Below are 16,274 nucleotides of genomic sequence, written 5' to 3'. Positions count from 1 at the left end.
ACCAAGTTACAAATTTAATTTAAAAAATATTACAAAAATTCATTTTATAATTTTACATGTACCAGAAATAAGCTCAAACTTTGTTTTAGATCGCGTTTTTTTAAAATATAACGAAAGTGTTCACGCTTTCGCGGAAGCAAAGTACTTTGCCAAATTTCTACTTGATACTTCTCTCTGATCTACTTGGGTGGACCTGCAGTTAGTTCCTCGTCGAAAAGAGCTTGGAGTTCTTCTATACTTTTTGTCATCACGATAGGAACCTTATTGTCTCTACCTTGATACAACATTTCGCCTTCAAAATCCAGAAATCCGTGCTTCCTAGCTCTCAATATGATGCCAACTACTTTGCTTGATATTCTAGTGTACATCTGATTTTGAAAAAAAAAAAAAGAAAATCCCGAAAAAATTTAACCACGCACTTGGCAGTACTATCACTGTCTAGAGTGCAATATTGGTGCAGTACCTGAAAAAGTTCTCCGAAGCCAATAATTGTCGAGCCATCTTCTTGTTTTTCTCCATATTCGTGTACTAATTTGCATAACAATTTCATTTCATCATTGACTAACTTTCCCGCTTGAATTCCACGTTTCTCGGTCGTGGAGCCTTCCTCAGGACGTCCATAACTTTGGAAATCAAGGTCGAAAAACAGAATGAGGTAAACTTTCTTCGCGTAGGAGCGAATCCAAGTAGGACGGCAGTGTATATCTAGTCATACTCTTAGATAGGGCAAATCTCTTACAATGAATGTTCGTTCATAGCTCTGAATGCGCGCAGATTATGGGGGTCCGATTTTTTAACACAACTTTTTTAACTAGTGTCATCCCGTGCTAGTTTCCAATACACAGCGATATGATGAAAGGCGGTAAACCGACAGTACTCTTTAGGTGTTAAGGAGTTTATTCTATAGCCGAACCATGCGCAATGAGAATACAATTTCGTAGAGTACTGATACAACGTAGGCGTTGACTGATATTAAAAGACGGGCGCAAAATTAAATCTGGATCGAGGGGCTAACAACTCTTTAACTCCCTGTACACTGCTTACGGGTACTACTTTTATCACTCCGTCAAGGGTAGGATTTTTAATAATTGCGTTTATTCCCTTTAGTACAGTCAAAGTAGACGGGTCCCTCGATTCGGATCAGTAACATAATTTAAGGAAATTTCCTTACCGGGGGTCGTTCCTGTCAAATTTCAGTTTCTGAGATCTTCTGAACTCGGATGAAAACGGATTAGAAGCTTGTTTTGCCTTGTGTTTATCAGCTTGTTTTTGAAACTGAGCTACTCTAGACGATAGTTCATCATTTCCATAGATTCTAATTGGTGTTTTTCCGCAATCTGCCATTGTATTACAATTTATAAATGAAAAGTAAACTTGGTCTCAGTAAAAGTAGAAGGCACAACCGGTTTCTGAGATTAACGCGTAATAGTCTGAGAAATTTCTCAGTCGGGAGTTACTGAGGACGTAACGGCCGCCTTTCCTAATTTCTATAAATAGTTTCACTCCGTTCTCTTTATTTATAACTCCTTGAGAAATTATCGGGATCGGGCCAAAACACTCGAACTCGAATTTTTCGAAGATGTTTACTTAAAAAAATCTAATTATTCGTCAATCTTTAGCGAGAAATTTTGCAGACACAATGTCTGGTCTAATTTGGAACTCGAAAAATTTCGAAATGGAATTCGAAATATTTAAGAGCTAAAACTTTTAATTTCTAATTAGGTGCGATACGTTTATAAGTGCCCAGTTCTTTCTGTAGCTATTTTTTTCTGTAACATAAATTTTTATATTTTTGGAACAGAGTAAATGAGTCACAGTGGTGGGTTTCCTGTCTAAGGGAAGAATTTATTGGAGCGTAGAGTATTTTAAACATCCCCGATTTTAAATTTTCTTTGTCGTGCCTATAATATGACCGAATAATTTGAAATTTTTCATGTGTTATATTGACTAAATAGGGAAGTGGCAGCGCCTCGTTCTTGAGTATGTAAATCTCTATGGAATGAAAAAATGGAATGCCACCTCCCTTCAAAGTTAAGTAAAACGGTAAAAAATGACATAATCAACACTTTCTTTTAATTTACTTTTTCAACAACGCTTACATATGATATTTATTAATCTTTAAATTGCTAACTTAATTATCAGAACGCTATTAATTTATTTATTCTGTTACTTCTGTATAAAAATAAAATACTTCAATTGTTAATTATTTTTCTGTACGATAATTAAATACAAATCCTGTACTTATCCCTCCATGCCACAGGTGTTGTCACGTGACAGGCGGCTTTTTGACGGCCAATCAAACTTAGTATATGTTTGCAACTTTGAAAAGAAAGATAAATTACGGTTGAATTTTTTTTACGTTAAAATTTATTTTAAACAAAATTGTAATTAATCCCTAAATTATGATGCTAAATTCATATATATATAAGTTAAAAGAATGATATTTTTTTAACAACCAAGTTTTTAAAAAAGGTAAGAGAAAAATCGATATTTTATCGACGCTACGCGGTACCGTACAGGTATATAAAAATTAAGCCTTGGCCCTAACTGACACTACACACTTTTGTTTCTTCCATCTACAAAGGATGCCAACTGGGTTTATCGTTTATTAACATTAATATTTTGTTTATTACCGGGAGTATTGTTCAATATGATGCCCCCAAATGCTCCGTATGGGGTACGTTTATCTAAAAAAATCAATAAAATCGCCTTGCTTATAATAGACACCGAAATTTTTGCACCTTACTAGATGGCACCACCTCAAATGCCTCATAATTACATGAACCCTCATCATCCCGGCGATATTAGGAACAATAATCCCATGATGATGCCCAATAATTTACCTCCAGGGATGCCCATGCCCCCATATCCACCTGGGCCCATGGCCCCTGGCTTTGGAATGCCTCCCTTTGCAACAATGGGTCCTCCACCAGCTATGCCTCCTCATAGTAAGCGGAACCCCCTTGATACTTAACATTATAAACGTAAGCGTTTTAACCATTTTTTACAGTGACCATGGGTGGTCCACCGCCTATGATGGGCACTCCTTTGCCCACAGGGCCCCCAATGATGAATCCTGGCCCACCTCCTAGTACAGTAAGTTCAATTCCAGGCCCTCCAATCATTAGCGCACCTCCTTCAAAACTAGAGCCAAACACTTCATTAGGAACTGAGGAACAACCAGCTTTGGTGAGAGTTTTGTAATTATCACCTAAATTTAATAATTAACACTTAATTCGCTTAATTTTTAGCCCCCTTCTACTCCACCAACAATTAAGCTTTCTGATAAGGTTAGACCTTTAGTTTAATTCACTGCCTCCATTTTTAATCTATAATTAAACTAATTTGGAACCTGTTAATTGTTAATTATGTGTATTTAGAGTAATTGGTCCGAACATAAGTCTCCAGATGGTCGAATTTATTATTATAATAATGTAACTAAGCAATCCAGTTGGGAGAAACCGGATGAACTCAAATCTCAGGCTGAAGTATAATAATTCATTTAATCTCTGTTTTAATTAGCTTAAATTAATTTAATTAGTTAATTAGAGATTGTTTCTAAATTTTCTAGTTATTATTATCTCAGTGTCCTTGGAAAGAATACAAATCTGATTCGGGAAGAGTTTACTTTCATAACATACAAACAAAAGAATCACGTTGGACCATTCCTAAAGAGTTAGAAGACTTAAAAAATGGTAAATTTAAATTAGCATTAAATTAAATTAAAACAGAATTTATAATCTATATTATATTTTTATCTTTATCTTTATTTAGCCACCCTTGAAAGCAAAGAGAGAGAGTAAGAAGGTTTTTTTGCTCAGTTAAAGGGAGGGTGAAGTAGAAAATCAAGTGATTTTTTATCGATTCTTCTACTAATTATAAGACCAGTCTGCATAGTGAAACATTCAGGAAATACCAACTCCGAATGATTTTAAAATTATTTCAAATTAGGTTCAGATTTTAAGGATAATTTTAAATAAGGACCTCCGACCAATCGCGTAACGCCCTGCCTTCCATTTAATAAAATTCTCGTGGCACGCTCCATGTCTCGCGCCACGATTATCACATCGCGCGCCTAATTTTATTAAATCTCGTGATAAATTTCATTCAACACGGAACGTGCCACGAGAATTTTGTTAAATGGAAGGCAGGGCGTTACGCGATTGGTCGGCAGTCCTTGTTTAAAATCATCCTTAAAATCTGAACCTAATTTGAATTTTAAAATCATTCGGAGTTGGTATTTCCTGGTGTAAATGTTTCACTATGCAGACTGCTCTTATAATTAGTAGAAGAATCGATAAAAAATCACTTGATTTTCTACTTCACCCTCCCTTTAACCAAGGTTTTATGAAGTTAATTAATTAATTAATTAATTTTAATTAATAGAGCCGCAGAAAAACAACTTGAAGCTGATAAAAAAGCCTTAGATTCAGCCTCAAGTAATGGCATTAATCTTCAGAGCAATATGGATAACTTAGCATCCATTCAGTTACCAGACACGGTTTCAGAGATGCAAGATAAAGAAGAAAAGTAATCATTAACGATTAATATTTTAATTTTAAATAATATTTTATTTTTATGCTTAATTTATTAAATTAACTTTAGAATTGAGATTGAAAAACCAGCTATACCTAAACCGGTTGTTTATAAAGATAAAAAAGAAGCTTTGGAAGCTTTTAAAGATTTGCTTCGAGAAAAAGATGTCCCCGGAAATTCTTCTTGGGAACACGCTTTAAAATTAATTGTAAATGATCCCAGATACGGAACTTTAAAGAAATTGAATGAAAAGAAACAGGCCTTTAATGCTTATAAAACTCAGAGATTAAAAGAAGATAGGGTAAAAATGAATGACCATGGATAAAGAATGCGCGTGAGGAAATTTGTTTTCACGCTATAGGATAGGCAACTCCCTATCTCGAGCGACAGCTTATTCTGTATACACTCTGTTACAACATCGGTTGTCAGCACGCGTAAAGCTAAGTCTCTATGTAACGTAGCTTTGTACGTGCTGTCAAGAGACGAGAAACTTCAGGATCTTCAGGATTTAAAATTTCCGCGAGTTTTTTTAGCTTGAGTGCACGGACCTCTAGGCCTTAGTTTCAAATACGTGTGAAATTGCCTACAGCCTACTACACGCATTTTAAACTAAGGCCTAGAGGTCCGTGCACTCGAGCTAAAAAACTCGCGGATATTTTAAATCCTGAAGATCCTGAAGTTTTTTGTCTCTTGACAGCACGTACAAAGCTACGTTACATAGAGAAATAGCTTTGAGCGTGCTGACAACCGACGTTGTAACAGAGTGTATACAGAATAAGCTGTCGTTCGAGGTAGGGAGTTGCCGATCCTGTAGAGTGAAAACAAATTTCCTCACGCGCATTCTTCATCCATGGAATGACCCTAGGTTTACCCCAAAAATGATAAACTTAAAATTTTCAAATGAATAAACAGGAAGAGATGCGTCTCAAAGCCAAAAAGGCTAAAGAAGATTTGGAACTTTTCTTACAAAATCATAAAGAAATGAATTCCACAATTCGCTACCGGAAAGCTGACCAACTTTTTTCCGATAACGATTTATGGAAGATTGTTCCAGAAAGAGAGAGAAAAGAACTCTACGAAGATGTCATTTTCTTCTTAGTCAAGAAAGAAAAAGTTTGTAGTTAATTATTATTTAATTAATTTCAAAGTGGCTATATGGGCCCAAATTTTGTACTAATAGCTGGTCTCCAAACATCTTACTATTTAGGCCCAATATAGCCTCACTTTTAAAGGCTGCTATTTAGGCCCAAAAATGTTATGCAACCAATTTTTGGGCCTGAATAGAAATATCCACGCGATGACTATTTAGGCCCAAAGTTTAGGCCTAAATAACTACCCTGCACCCAATGTATTAATTAGTCCTAAATAACTACCCTGCGCCCTATGTACTAATTAGTCGTAAATAAATAGCCCACACCCAATGTACTAATTAGGCCTAAATAACTAGCCTGCACCCAATGTACTAATATCTTACCAAATAAATCACACTATTTAAGCCCAAAATTTTGGCCTACAGAGTGTCCCTGGTTATTTAAACCCAAAACTAAAGCCTAAATAGAAAAAGCCATTTAATTTAAGTTTATTCTGGGTTAAACAATCGCAAAAGTTAATTCTCCGCTAGTTAAAATTGCAGGAAGAAGCAAAAGCCCTTAGGAAACGTAATATGCAAGTTCTCAGTGATGTTTTGGACTCCATGACCAGTATTACTTACCTGACTACGTGGCACGACGCGCAACAACTTTTACTAGACAATCGTACATTCCAGGATGATCCGGAACTTCTAAGTTCGTTCTTCCATCGTCTTAAATAGAAGATGGACGACGGTTTTTAACCAATTAAATCCTTATAGAAATGGATAAAGTGGATGCTTTGATCGTCTTTGAAGAACACATTCGCCAACTCGAGGTTGAGGAGGAGGAAGAGAAGGAGAGAGAAAAGAAGAGAACCCGAAGACAACAGCGTCGAAACCGCGAAGCGTTTTTAGTTTTTCTGGATGAACTACACGAATTAGGAAAGTTGACGTCAATGTCTTTGTGGGTTGAACTTTACCCGACTATAAGCGCCGATACTCGTTTTTCATCCATGCTGGGACAACCAGGTTATTAAATCGCCCCCCTCATTTATTAACAGGGTTCATACATACCTGGAAAACCAGGAAAACCTGGAAAAATCAGGGAAATAAATAGTTGACAAAAACCTCAGGGAAAACTCAGGGAAATTTATAATTTTTAGTAAAATTCAGGGAAATCAGGGAACTTTGCGTCAAATAGGGGCCGAGTAATTAAGCAAAATGTTCATAAACATACCCCCCTCCATAGGATTAACATTACACTATACTTTGGAGGCTCGTAACTCTGGTTCTACTAGAGATATGGGGATGTCCTTTTAGTATGTTACAGTTCAATTTGCCCCCTATACAACCATACTAAAAACTTAGGGCTACGACAAACAGGGGCCGAGTAGTTAAGCAAAATGTTCGTAAACATACCCCCCTCCATAGGATTAACGTTACGCTATACTTTGGAGGCTCGTAACTCTGGTTCTATTAGAGATATGGGGATGTCCTTTGAGTATGTTATAGTCCAATTTGTCCCACATCCAACCATACTAAAAACTTAGGGCTACGACAAACAGGGGCCGAGTAGTTAAGCAAAATGTTCGTAAACATACCCCCCTCCATAGGATTAACATTACACTATACTTTGGAGGCTCGTAACTCTGGTTATATTAGAGATACGGGGATGTCCTTTGATTATGTAATATTCATATTTGCCCCCCCTCCTTCGTTAACATTTGCTCCATAGGATACCCCATATGCGGGAAAAACCTGGAAATCTCAGGGAAATTTGTTTTCCAAAAGTTGTATGAACCCTGATTAATTACAATTACGCGCGTCATTAAATCAAATTATTTATTATTTATTAGGCTCAACTCCTTTGGATTTGTTTAAATTTTACGTTGAAGAATTAAAATCGCGATTTTACGATGAGAAGAAGATTATCAAAGAGATTTTGAAGGTTGGTTTTTAATTTAGCTTTGTTAATAAAAAGAAGGTTTTACCGTTTGTTTGTTCGTTATTTCTTCATTTCGAGTTAATTATTATTAATTTAAACTATTAGGGTCGTCAATTTAATGTTGAGGCTAGTACTTCCTACGAAGAGTTTGCTACAGTTATAAGTATGGATAAACGTTCCATGTCTTTAGATGCGGGAAATGTCAAACTTACATTTAATAGTGTAAGTATTTTAGGCCTAATAATACTCTGTTCAACAATTCAACTTTGAATGAACTAGCGTCTGAAATAAACGAAAAAAAAAATTAACATTTACAGTTATTAGAAAAGGCGGAAGCGCGGGAGAAAGAACGCATGAAAGAAGAAAATCGAAAAGTAATGACACATTTTGTCAAAATCAATGTGTAGGCCTATGTGTTATGTTATTTATAAAATCAAATGTTTTTTATGTTTCAGCAAAGAAGATTAGAGAATGCTTTTAAAAGCATGCTTAAAAATGCCATTCCACCCGTTGATTCTAGCATAGAATGGGACGCGGTTCGCGCGCGTTTGGAAAGCGAAGCCGCCTTTGAAAGTATCACCTTAGAATCGGAGCGAATTCGTTTATTTAAAGAATATCAACAAACTCTGGAAGAATCGTGCAGCCATCATCATAGTAAATCAAAGAAACATAATAAAAAGAGCAAGAAACCTAAAAAGAAGTCCAGATCAGATTCGGTAATTAAATTATTCTTAAGCATGGGCGAATACCAGTTTTTGACTGTCGAGACGAATATCAAATAGTGAAAAATTTTCTTATCGAATACCGAGACGAATAGTTGTTTGGGAACCGAATATCGAATAATTAGGCTTAATTTAAAATTGCCCTTATCGAATAGTTATCGAATAGTCAGAAATAGAAGGATTAATTAAAATCAATTTAAATTATATTTAGAATTTAGGTGCGCTATAGAGTAGTAGCACTTCAGGCCTATTTTCCCATAGAAACTTATACATTAAAAAGTGTAACTGCCATTACTTTTTTAAAACATTTTTAGGGTTAATATTTTTGTTTTCTCGAATAGTTAATCGAATATTTAACGAATAGTTAATCGAATATTTAACGAATAGTTAATCGAATTTTTAACAAATAGTTAGTCGAATATTTAACGAATAGTTAATCGAATATTTAACGAATAGTTAGTCGAATGTTTAACGAATAGTAGGCCCGAATAGTAAAATTCACTATTCGATATTCGTTCGAATACCCGAAATGGGGCTTATTGAATATCGAGACGGTTATTCGTCTCGATATTCGATCGAGTTATTCGTGTTACTCGAGTATTCGCCCATGCTTAATTATTCTTAATTAGTAATTACTTATTATCAATGTTTAATTGATTTAATTCTTAAGCCCTCGGAATCTGACGATGAACACGGAAATAAACATAAATTGAAGAAAAAGAAAAGGGCAAAATCCATTTCAAGATCTCGTTCTCGTTCAGCCTCTAGGGAATCTGAGATTAAATCTCCAAAGACTGATGAAGGTATAGTATTAATTAATTAATTTGTAATAATAATTAGACACTTACTAATGATTGTTTTTTACATTTTTAATTGTTTAGACGAAGTTACTTTGAAACGCCATAAGAAGAAGAAAAAGAAGAAGCAATCTTCAAGAAGTGTACTAAACAGTTTTTATCACGAATTCCCTCCCGGTTCTACCCCTAAAATGGCGGTGCTTAAAGGGAGGGTGAATTAGAAAATCAAGTGATTTTTTATCAATTCTTCTACTAATTATAAGACCAGCCTGCATAGTAAAACATTCAGGAAATACCAATTCCGAATGATTTTAAAATTCAATTTAGGTTCAGATTTTAAGGATAATTTTAAAGAAGGACCTCCGACCAATCGCGTAATGCCCCGCCTTTTTGTTAACAAAATTCTCGTGGCACGCTCCGTGTTGAATGAAATTTATCACGAGATTTAATAAAATTTGTGCGCGACGTGACAATCGTGGCACGAGACATGGAGCGTGCCATGAGAATTTGGTTAATAAAAAGGCAGGGCGTTACGCGATTGGTCGGAGGGGCTTATTTAAAATTATCCTTAAAATCTGAACCTAATTTGAATTTTAAAATCATTCGGAGTTGGTATTTCCTGGATGTTTCACTATGTAGACTGGTCTTGTAATTAGAAGAAGAATCGATAAAAAATCACTTAATTTTCTACTTCACCCTCCCTTTAAAACATCCTCCGCTTGTTTAAGGTGTTTAATACTATTCAAATAAAGGTTTTTATAATAAAAGTGGGTTTTTAATCTTTAGCCTTCAACAAATTCGGAGCAAGAAGTGGTGGATTCGCGAAGCCATAAATACAAGAAAAGAAGCCGGAGTAGAAGCCACAGTCGATCTCCAAGTAGAAGTCAAAGTAGAAGTCGAAAAAGCGAAGTTAGGGAAGAAGGAGAAGTTAAAGAGAAGGTAATCTCAATGTCCGAGATTAATTGGGGAACTTATTAAGTAAATATTTCGTAGGAATGGGGGCAATCTTCCGAAAGCGAACTTAGTGAAAACGAATTAGAAAAAAGAAAACGAGACATTTTGAAGCAACTGGAGATTCATAATATGTGAGTTTGATTTTGTCGCTCTTGCTAAATGCTAAATTTGAAATATATAAAAATCAACCAAACGAACGCCTTTTGAATTCGGTTTTTAAGAAATAAAATTTAGTCATCATCTTAGACTCGTAGACGTAAAAAAATTTGTTGACTTAATTATTAATTAATTGTAAAATCAAATCATACATACTACAATACAACTAAAAAAATATTCACATTCGTAATTTCAATAATTTGTTTCTTTTTCACTCTTTGTTTTGCGTAATTTTTTTTATAACCTTGCATTGCTTAATTAAGTTAATTGGCCTTATTCCTGATCAACGCCACCGAGGCGTAGCGGCGACTTTTGGAACTATAATAATACGGTAGCCAATTACAGGTGGCGGTGGAGTCGATGGACTCTGTTATTTTCTATGTTTTGTGCATGATCTTTCTGAATCATGTGAATAGCCAAGGCTTAACAAGCAATATGGTTTTAAAAGTATTAAAAGTTGATTTAACCTTTCTTATTCTGTCTAATATTATGAAATAAGACTTTCGGAGTAAGTTTTCATTCGATTTTGGTCTATTTGGAGATTATTAGGTTACCTAATAATAATTAGTTAAAACATGTTTTGAAGCGGTAATAATCAAAACATAGAAAATAACAGATCTCCATCAGAGTACATCGACTCCATCGCCACCTCTAATTGGCTACCGTATTATTATTAGGGGTGTGCGGGTACCCGATACCCGAAGATTACCCGTTCGGGTATCGGGTCGGGTACCCGCCCCGATACCCGAAAATGAATTTTCCAACTATTCGAAACTACTCGGGTAGTAAAAATAATCCCCCCCATTACCCGTGACAAGCTGAAACTGGTTGTCGGGTTATTCGCGGGTAGAAAAATAGGAATCAGAAGTGAAAGGGGACCACCCATTGTCCAGTTTAGAAAGAATTCAAATTTTAAGAATGACGAAATTCCATGAAACACTGTTTCAATGTGAAATTTAGTTCACATAAGGTATGCGTTCTGTGGTAGTTTCATTCTGAGACAGACCAGAATCACCACACGCAACGCGACACACCTATATATTGCCAGTATTCTGTGTTGAAATAAGACTAAGGGTTAAGAAAGTGAAAGCGGAACCAGAAGTTAAAGAAAGCATCAAAAAGAAAGAAACTGAGAAAGAGCATACATTGAATAACACAGGATTGAGATATAACTGTAAGAAGTGTACTAAAGGGAATTTTTGAAGGAAATATCAATTTATTTAAGCCTAATTACCCGAATACCAGGCAAAAAATTTTGGGTACCCACACCGATAACTAACTATTAGTCCAACTTTTAATACCCGACTATTACCCGACAACCATTTTTCGGCTAAGCCTAATTACCCGAATACCCGACAAAAATTCGGGTACCCGCCCCGATACCCGATAACAGTATTTTTGATTACCCGAACCCGATTCGAAATTGAAAAATCACTACCCGCACACCCCTAATTATTATAGTTCCAAAAGTCGCCACTACGCCTCGGTGGCGTTGATCAGGAATAAGGCCAATTAATTTGCTTTCATCCTTACTCTTACTTTCATCCTTACTCTTAGCATTTAATTCGCATCGCGCTATGATTAACTTTCGCAACAACAAACTCTCTCTCTTCTTCAGGTTAGAAAATGATTAAAAATTACAAACGATAGTTGCTCAACATTTATTTCATCAAATAATGTGTAGAAAAAGCGTACGTTCTTCAAATTCGTAAGTAAATTTAATTAATTTCCATCTTCATTAACAAGCCCAACATCACACACGCGTATTGTAATTAATTTAATTTAATTTTAAAATTTGAACATTAATTTTAAAATTTGAACATTAATTTAAAAAGTATTTAATATAATTAATATTATTCAAATTTAAATTTATTTTATTTATTTAGATATCATGATTTTTCAGTTCACTTTTTTCTATGTTCTTTAACGCATTTTATACTGCAAAATCGGCAATTATTGTACTCGAAAGGAACTTTGCCGGTTATGTCAGATCCGCATAAGAAACATCGACTGCGAAAAAGAAATCAATAAATTTAGCTAATTTTTATTAAATTTAAATAATGCCTCTTCTACAGTCAATTAATTATCTTCGTTAAAAGTATCACTCACCTTATAGTAACAATGGGAGCTTCCGGAGTGTTAGACGCCTCGGCCATAAGTCTCCTTTCAGCTGCCAATGCGCGCTAAAACAGAACAGATTTATAAGTTATCGAACGCGACCTAAATACGGGATATACAATACAATACTTTTTCTCTGTCGCTAAGAGCTAAATATCTTTTCCTTTCTTCTTCCTCCGCTTTTCTAATGGCGATTTCCACTTTTTTATCTTTTAAGCGTTCCTTTTTTACTTTTTTGCGTTCCTTATTTCTTTCCGCTTGTTTGGCCTGTTGCTCTTTTTCCTGTTCTTCCGATAAAGGTCCTGGAATCTATAATTAACATTCGCGTTTTCAATTAAGATCAATTTCCCGGTGATTTTTGACCAGTGGTGTGCGAGTCCCGTTTTTTCGGTTTCGAGCCGAGTCCGAGTATCGAAACTAATTTCTTATCGAGTATCGAGCCGAGTCTCAAAAATACTTTCGAGTATCGAGTATTTAGATTAGGTCAAATTTTGTTTGTTCTTTCGAGTAATTATCGAGTCTCAAATATTGACTTGTCGAGTAGCAATTTTGTAAATTTCTTGAAAATAACGAAGATGTTCAATTATCTAATATCGAACTAGTTCAAAAAGATTGTTAGTGATCAATTAAACATTGAACAGGTGATTTTCAAAATAAATGATCATGAACTCATCGTCTGCTATAGTTGTAAGCCTCGGACTCGAGTATTTGTCGAGTATTTAAGATGTTAAAAAGCTACTCGAATCTGTCTCGAGTATCTCAATGTGTTGTTATCGAGTATCGAGTCGAGTACTCGGCTCGATACTCGAACCGAGTACTCGAACTTAACGAGTACTCGCACACCCCTGGATTTTTCCCAACCTTTGATTGTGAATAATCAAATTTATCAGGGTTCGCGTCCCAAAATTTCCTAAATTCTTTCCTAGTTTCTTTGTCCTCTGTTAGAATGTATGGTGTATGTCCGGCTTTATTCCTATATAGCAAACCAATTAAATTAATATATCCCTTAACAGATATTTTTAGCTTAAATTACTTAATGCAAGGACTAGCTCCGTGTTCCATTAGTATCTTAACCAAATCCTTATGCCCCTCTTTGGCAGCTACGTGTAAAAAAGTTGAACCTCCTTCTCCAAAAGGTTCATTTAGTAAAGACAGCGAAAATACAAAAGTATTCTTAGTCGGGATTGAGTTATCTAAAGTTTCCGTCGATTTTTCCTCAGTATGGTTGTTGTTTCTGTGATTATCTTGATTATCAGTCGCTAATTTAAGAAGATTTAGTAGTTTTTCAACATTCCCCGCTTTGCAGGCTGAATACAAAGCAGTTTTAAACTGATACTCTTCTCCGTCAATTGGCGTGCTAATTGGACTTTCTTGGTGTCTTGGTAATGACGTTTTTCTTTTTCCTTTCTTCTTTTTGGGTCTTTTAGATTGATCAAAGGGTTTTAAATCATTTAGATTATGTATTTCTTCGACTAGAGTTAGATCAGTTTCATCTTCGTCTAAGATAGGATCAATATTTTCATTTTGCAAATCTTCATCAGGAAGAACTTCTAATTTGGTCGGAAGACTGATTAGACGGTTCTTAGAACTGTTTTCCAACTTAGAGAAGGATTTTTTTGGACTTTTATTCCCTAAATGGATTTTAGGCGATTGTGGAATGGTTTTTTCGTAAAGTTTATGATCGCCTGGAAAGTTTTTGTAAGATTATTATGTACATGTGGTGGTTGTAAGCGAGGGGGCAGACGCTCTAGATCTCTGTGTACACCCGAGTTCAGCTTTGACAGTGCATCGAGTTCAAATCCTTTGGAACTCAGAGTTCAGCTTTGACAGTACATTGGGTTCAAGTCATATTGAACACCTGAGTTCTCAAGTGTCTTCCCCCTCGGTTGTAAGTGTTCAATTCGGTGATTTTACCGAAACATTCTAAGGTTGAAAGCATTTTGTGCACTCTTTGCACTTCTTTATAAGTAGCGCGTCGAGTTGGGAAGGGAATGGTTCTCAATCTAGGGTCAGTTTTCTTAAAAGGGGTAGTTGTTGAATTTTTTCCGCCTATCAGCGTGCTTCTATTGATACCAGCGGCGCGGTAAAAAATACGATGACACGCTTGTAAGTCTTCGCTCCAAGTTGCCATCAAATTTTGAATATCCTATTAAATATCAATCAACGTTTTGACTTTACAGGGCTTTATTTTTTATCGTGATTAATTCCTAACTCTAATTAAAGCGGCTTCATTGTAACGTCTCAGCGTTGCTCCCCCTGATTTGGGGGCGCCACCCTTTGAGTCTTGGGCACCTTGGGAACCGCCTTGTTTAGCTCGGCAAGTGTAACGATGGAATGTTTTGTGAAGAATGCTTTTTTCACTGAAATTAGACCATTTATAAGGTGGCTGGAACATTTTTTTTTTTTTCAACTAACGGTTAGAAAAAGGTATACCCTTCAAAGACTGCAGCAGCAAAATGTCCACCACCAAGTAAAATAATGGCCCATTTCATTTGGGAAGGGACAGCTTGAACCATTCTAAGTAAATCTCCTTGCTGTTCCGGAGTATTCTAGAAATATTGGTGGGCTTAAGTTTAAGTTTAAGTCATATCATGGTTTTGTGTTTGGAACCAGAGTATATACTTGTTTTCCATGAACGACGCATCTATAGAGTGCCACAACATTCCCCTTATTATTACAAAGGTAAAGTTTTGGTTGAAATCGATTATTTAATGTTTGAGCTCTCTCATCTTCACATTCTGTATCAGTGGAAGTCACGCTATCCGATCTCTCCCTTCTCGGTAACCTCCCTTTCATTAGTAGTTTTGAGCGTAATTTTCGTCTGGGGCTTCCCACAGCCTCACTACCACTTGTGCTGCTATAACCATTACTATCATTGGCCGATTCTTCCTCTTCTTCGTCACTTTTTGAATCTGAACCGCTCAAACTGGATAGTTCATCTGCGTGTAAAACACTGAAATAAGATATACAACCAAATTGACCAATTTTAGTTGTAACTTTTATACCATCATTCGCTAATTTATCGAAGGCTTCCTCCGATACCGAAACTTCTCCTATTATCTTTTGTTTCAAATTATATCGATGCCAATCGAGTTTATAGTGTTGAACCTGCTCATCTCGACTCTCAAAGTCCGTGGAACAAACCGAGCAGGTCATTTTAGACGAAACATTAAGTAAAGAAGGGTCAATCGCTGGTTTATCATTTTTCAAAACCTTGCATAAATTCAGTGTAATTTTATTCTTCACAAGGTCAATTTTGGTCACTTCGACGTTAATGTCGGAACCCAAATAAAGGCTATGACCTTTCATGTTTGCTTTGTGTAAAAAACCATCTTGCCCCACACCAATATCAATGAATGAACCTAAACGATTCTCGCTAGCGACTTTTCCATCAATTTTTTGCCCAACTTTTATATCCGTAATTTGTGTAAAGGCTAAGAATTATTACAGTATTATTTATATATTGTTTTTACGTCTATGTATATTGGTTACGAAATCACCTTTGATCGGTGGACTCTCCTGGTATTTATCTTCTCTGCAAAAGCCGGCCAAGTAGATTCCATCAAGAAGTTTTATAACGGAGCACGTTTCATACAACTGGCAAGTTTCATAATTTTCTAATTTATCTTCCGATGTATCTTCCGATATATCTTGATTTTCTGACAAATCGTTTGTTTCTAATTTGGCCGGGGAAGCCATTTAATTTAATTTAATTAATGTTTAATTTAAATCTAATTAAAATCTTCAGCAAAGCGGAATCACATAAGTTAACTTTATTAAGTCTCCGTCACCTTGGAGAGTTGGCGTGGTGGGGGCTGTGGGAGGGATGGGTGGCCTTATTTGTCACGTTTTTGGGGTTTGCACAAGACGCTGCAATTTTCCAAAATTATATTAGGCGTGGAAATAGATAAGTTTAATTGCTTATATAAATTTAACATGGAAATAAAAAAAATACGCCTTTTCCACCATCAACTACA

At 35.7% G+C, this 16,274-nt stretch overlaps 3 protein-coding genes across 4 annotated transcripts; 1 reads left to right on the top strand and 2 right to left on the bottom strand.

The window, feature by feature from the left end:
- Positions 1-61: 61 nt before the first annotated feature.
- On the bottom strand, positions 62-2,000 carry LOC149661343 (actin-binding Rho-activating protein-like). Its single transcript, XM_089842832.1, has 3 exons — positions 1,172-2,000; positions 464-623; positions 62-368 (listed from the first exon to the last, which is right to left on the bottom strand). The coding sequence occupies exons 1-3, from the start codon at positions 1,342-1,344 to the stop codon at positions 180-182; spliced, it is 522 nt and encodes a 173-aa protein (XP_089698958.1). The 5' UTR covers positions 1,345-2,000; the 3' UTR covers positions 62-179.
- A 291-nt stretch (positions 2,001-2,291) lies between these two features.
- Positions 2,292-12,240, top strand: Prp40 (pre-mRNA processing factor 40). Of its 2 annotated transcripts, none has more exons than XM_089842822.1 (23): positions 2,292-2,472; positions 2,585-2,677; positions 2,750-2,948; positions 3,011-3,189; positions 3,252-3,290; positions 3,381-3,488; positions 3,572-3,695; positions 3,775-3,799; positions 4,387-4,530; positions 4,606-4,837; positions 5,449-5,649; positions 6,170-6,320; positions 6,386-6,634; positions 7,462-7,553; positions 7,656-7,772; positions 7,868-7,924; positions 8,006-8,266; positions 8,943-9,075; positions 9,154-9,212; positions 9,856-10,008; positions 10,063-10,154; positions 11,798-11,887; positions 12,066-12,240. In XM_089842822.1, the coding sequence occupies exons 2-22, from the start codon at positions 2,651-2,653 to the stop codon at positions 11,811-11,813; spliced, it is 2,658 nt and encodes an 885-aa protein (XP_089698948.1). In that variant the 5' UTR covers positions 2,292-2,472; positions 2,585-2,650; the 3' UTR covers positions 11,814-11,887; positions 12,066-12,240. The 2 variants fall into 2 exon arrangements, with proteins under 2 accessions (XP_089698948.1, XP_089698947.1); XM_089842821.1 differs by having other exon boundaries at positions 6,158-6,320.
- Positions 11,825-15,996, bottom strand: LOC149661341 (tRNA endonuclease ANKZF1-like). Its single transcript, XM_089842824.1, has 11 exons — positions 15,798-15,996; positions 15,303-15,731; positions 14,920-15,236; positions 14,731-14,846; positions 14,510-14,657; positions 14,212-14,443; positions 13,331-13,982; positions 13,159-13,270; positions 12,427-12,606; positions 12,289-12,362; positions 11,825-12,189 (listed from the first exon to the last, which is right to left on the bottom strand). Exons 1-11 carry the CDS (start codon positions 15,994-15,996, stop codon positions 12,084-12,086), a joined length of 2,565 nt encoding a protein of 854 aa, XP_089698950.1. The 3' UTR covers positions 11,825-12,083.
- Between the last annotated feature and the right edge of the window lie 278 nt (positions 15,997-16,274).

The sequence above is a fragment of the Phalangium opilio genome, unplaced genomic scaffold, assembly GCF_054372755.1.
Source record: "Phalangium opilio isolate 3A_F unplaced genomic scaffold, DU_Popi_V2 ptg000070l_1, whole genome shotgun sequence".
NCBI lineage: Eukaryota > Metazoa > Arthropoda > Arachnida > Opiliones > Phalangiidae > Phalangium > Phalangium opilio.
This window is presented reverse-complemented; position numbering and strand designations above follow the sequence as displayed.

Bases quoted from the DNA above. Each gene is read 5' to 3' on its own strand.
- Prp40 (XM_089842821.1), top strand. From the start codon at position 2,651: ATGATGCCCCCAAATGCTCCGTATGGG. The intron at 3,190-3,251 runs GTGAGAGTTTTG...CTTAATTTTTAG, and splicing joins CTGAGGAACAACCAGCTTTG to CCCCCTTCTACTCCACCAAC. The intron at 3,291-3,380 runs GTTAGACCTTTA...ATGTGTATTTAG, and splicing joins CAATTAAGCTTTCTGATAAG to AGTAATTGGTCCGAACATAA.
- LOC149661343 (XM_089842832.1), bottom strand. From the start codon at position 1,344: ATGGCAGATTGCGGAAAAACACCAATTAGAATCTATGGAAATGATGAA. The intron at 624-1,171 runs GTAAGGAAATTT...TGATTTCCAAAG, and splicing joins TTTGACAGGAACGACCCCCG to TTATGGACGTCCTGAGGAAG. The intron at 369-463 runs GTACTGCACCAA...TTTCAAAATCAG, and splicing joins GCTTCGGAGAACTTTTTCAG to ATGTACACTAGAATATCAAG.
- LOC149661341 (XM_089842824.1), bottom strand. From the start codon at position 15,996: ATGGCTTCCCCGGCCAAATTAGAAACAAACGATTTGTCAGAAAATCAA. The intron at 15,237-15,302 runs GTATAAAAGTTA...TTTTACACGCAG, and splicing joins CGATAAATTAGCGAATGATG to ATGAACTATCCAGTTTGAGC. The intron at 12,363-12,426 runs GTATTGTATTGT...GTTCTGTTTTAG, and splicing joins CTCTTAGCGACAGAGAAAAA to CGCGCATTGGCAGCTGAAAG.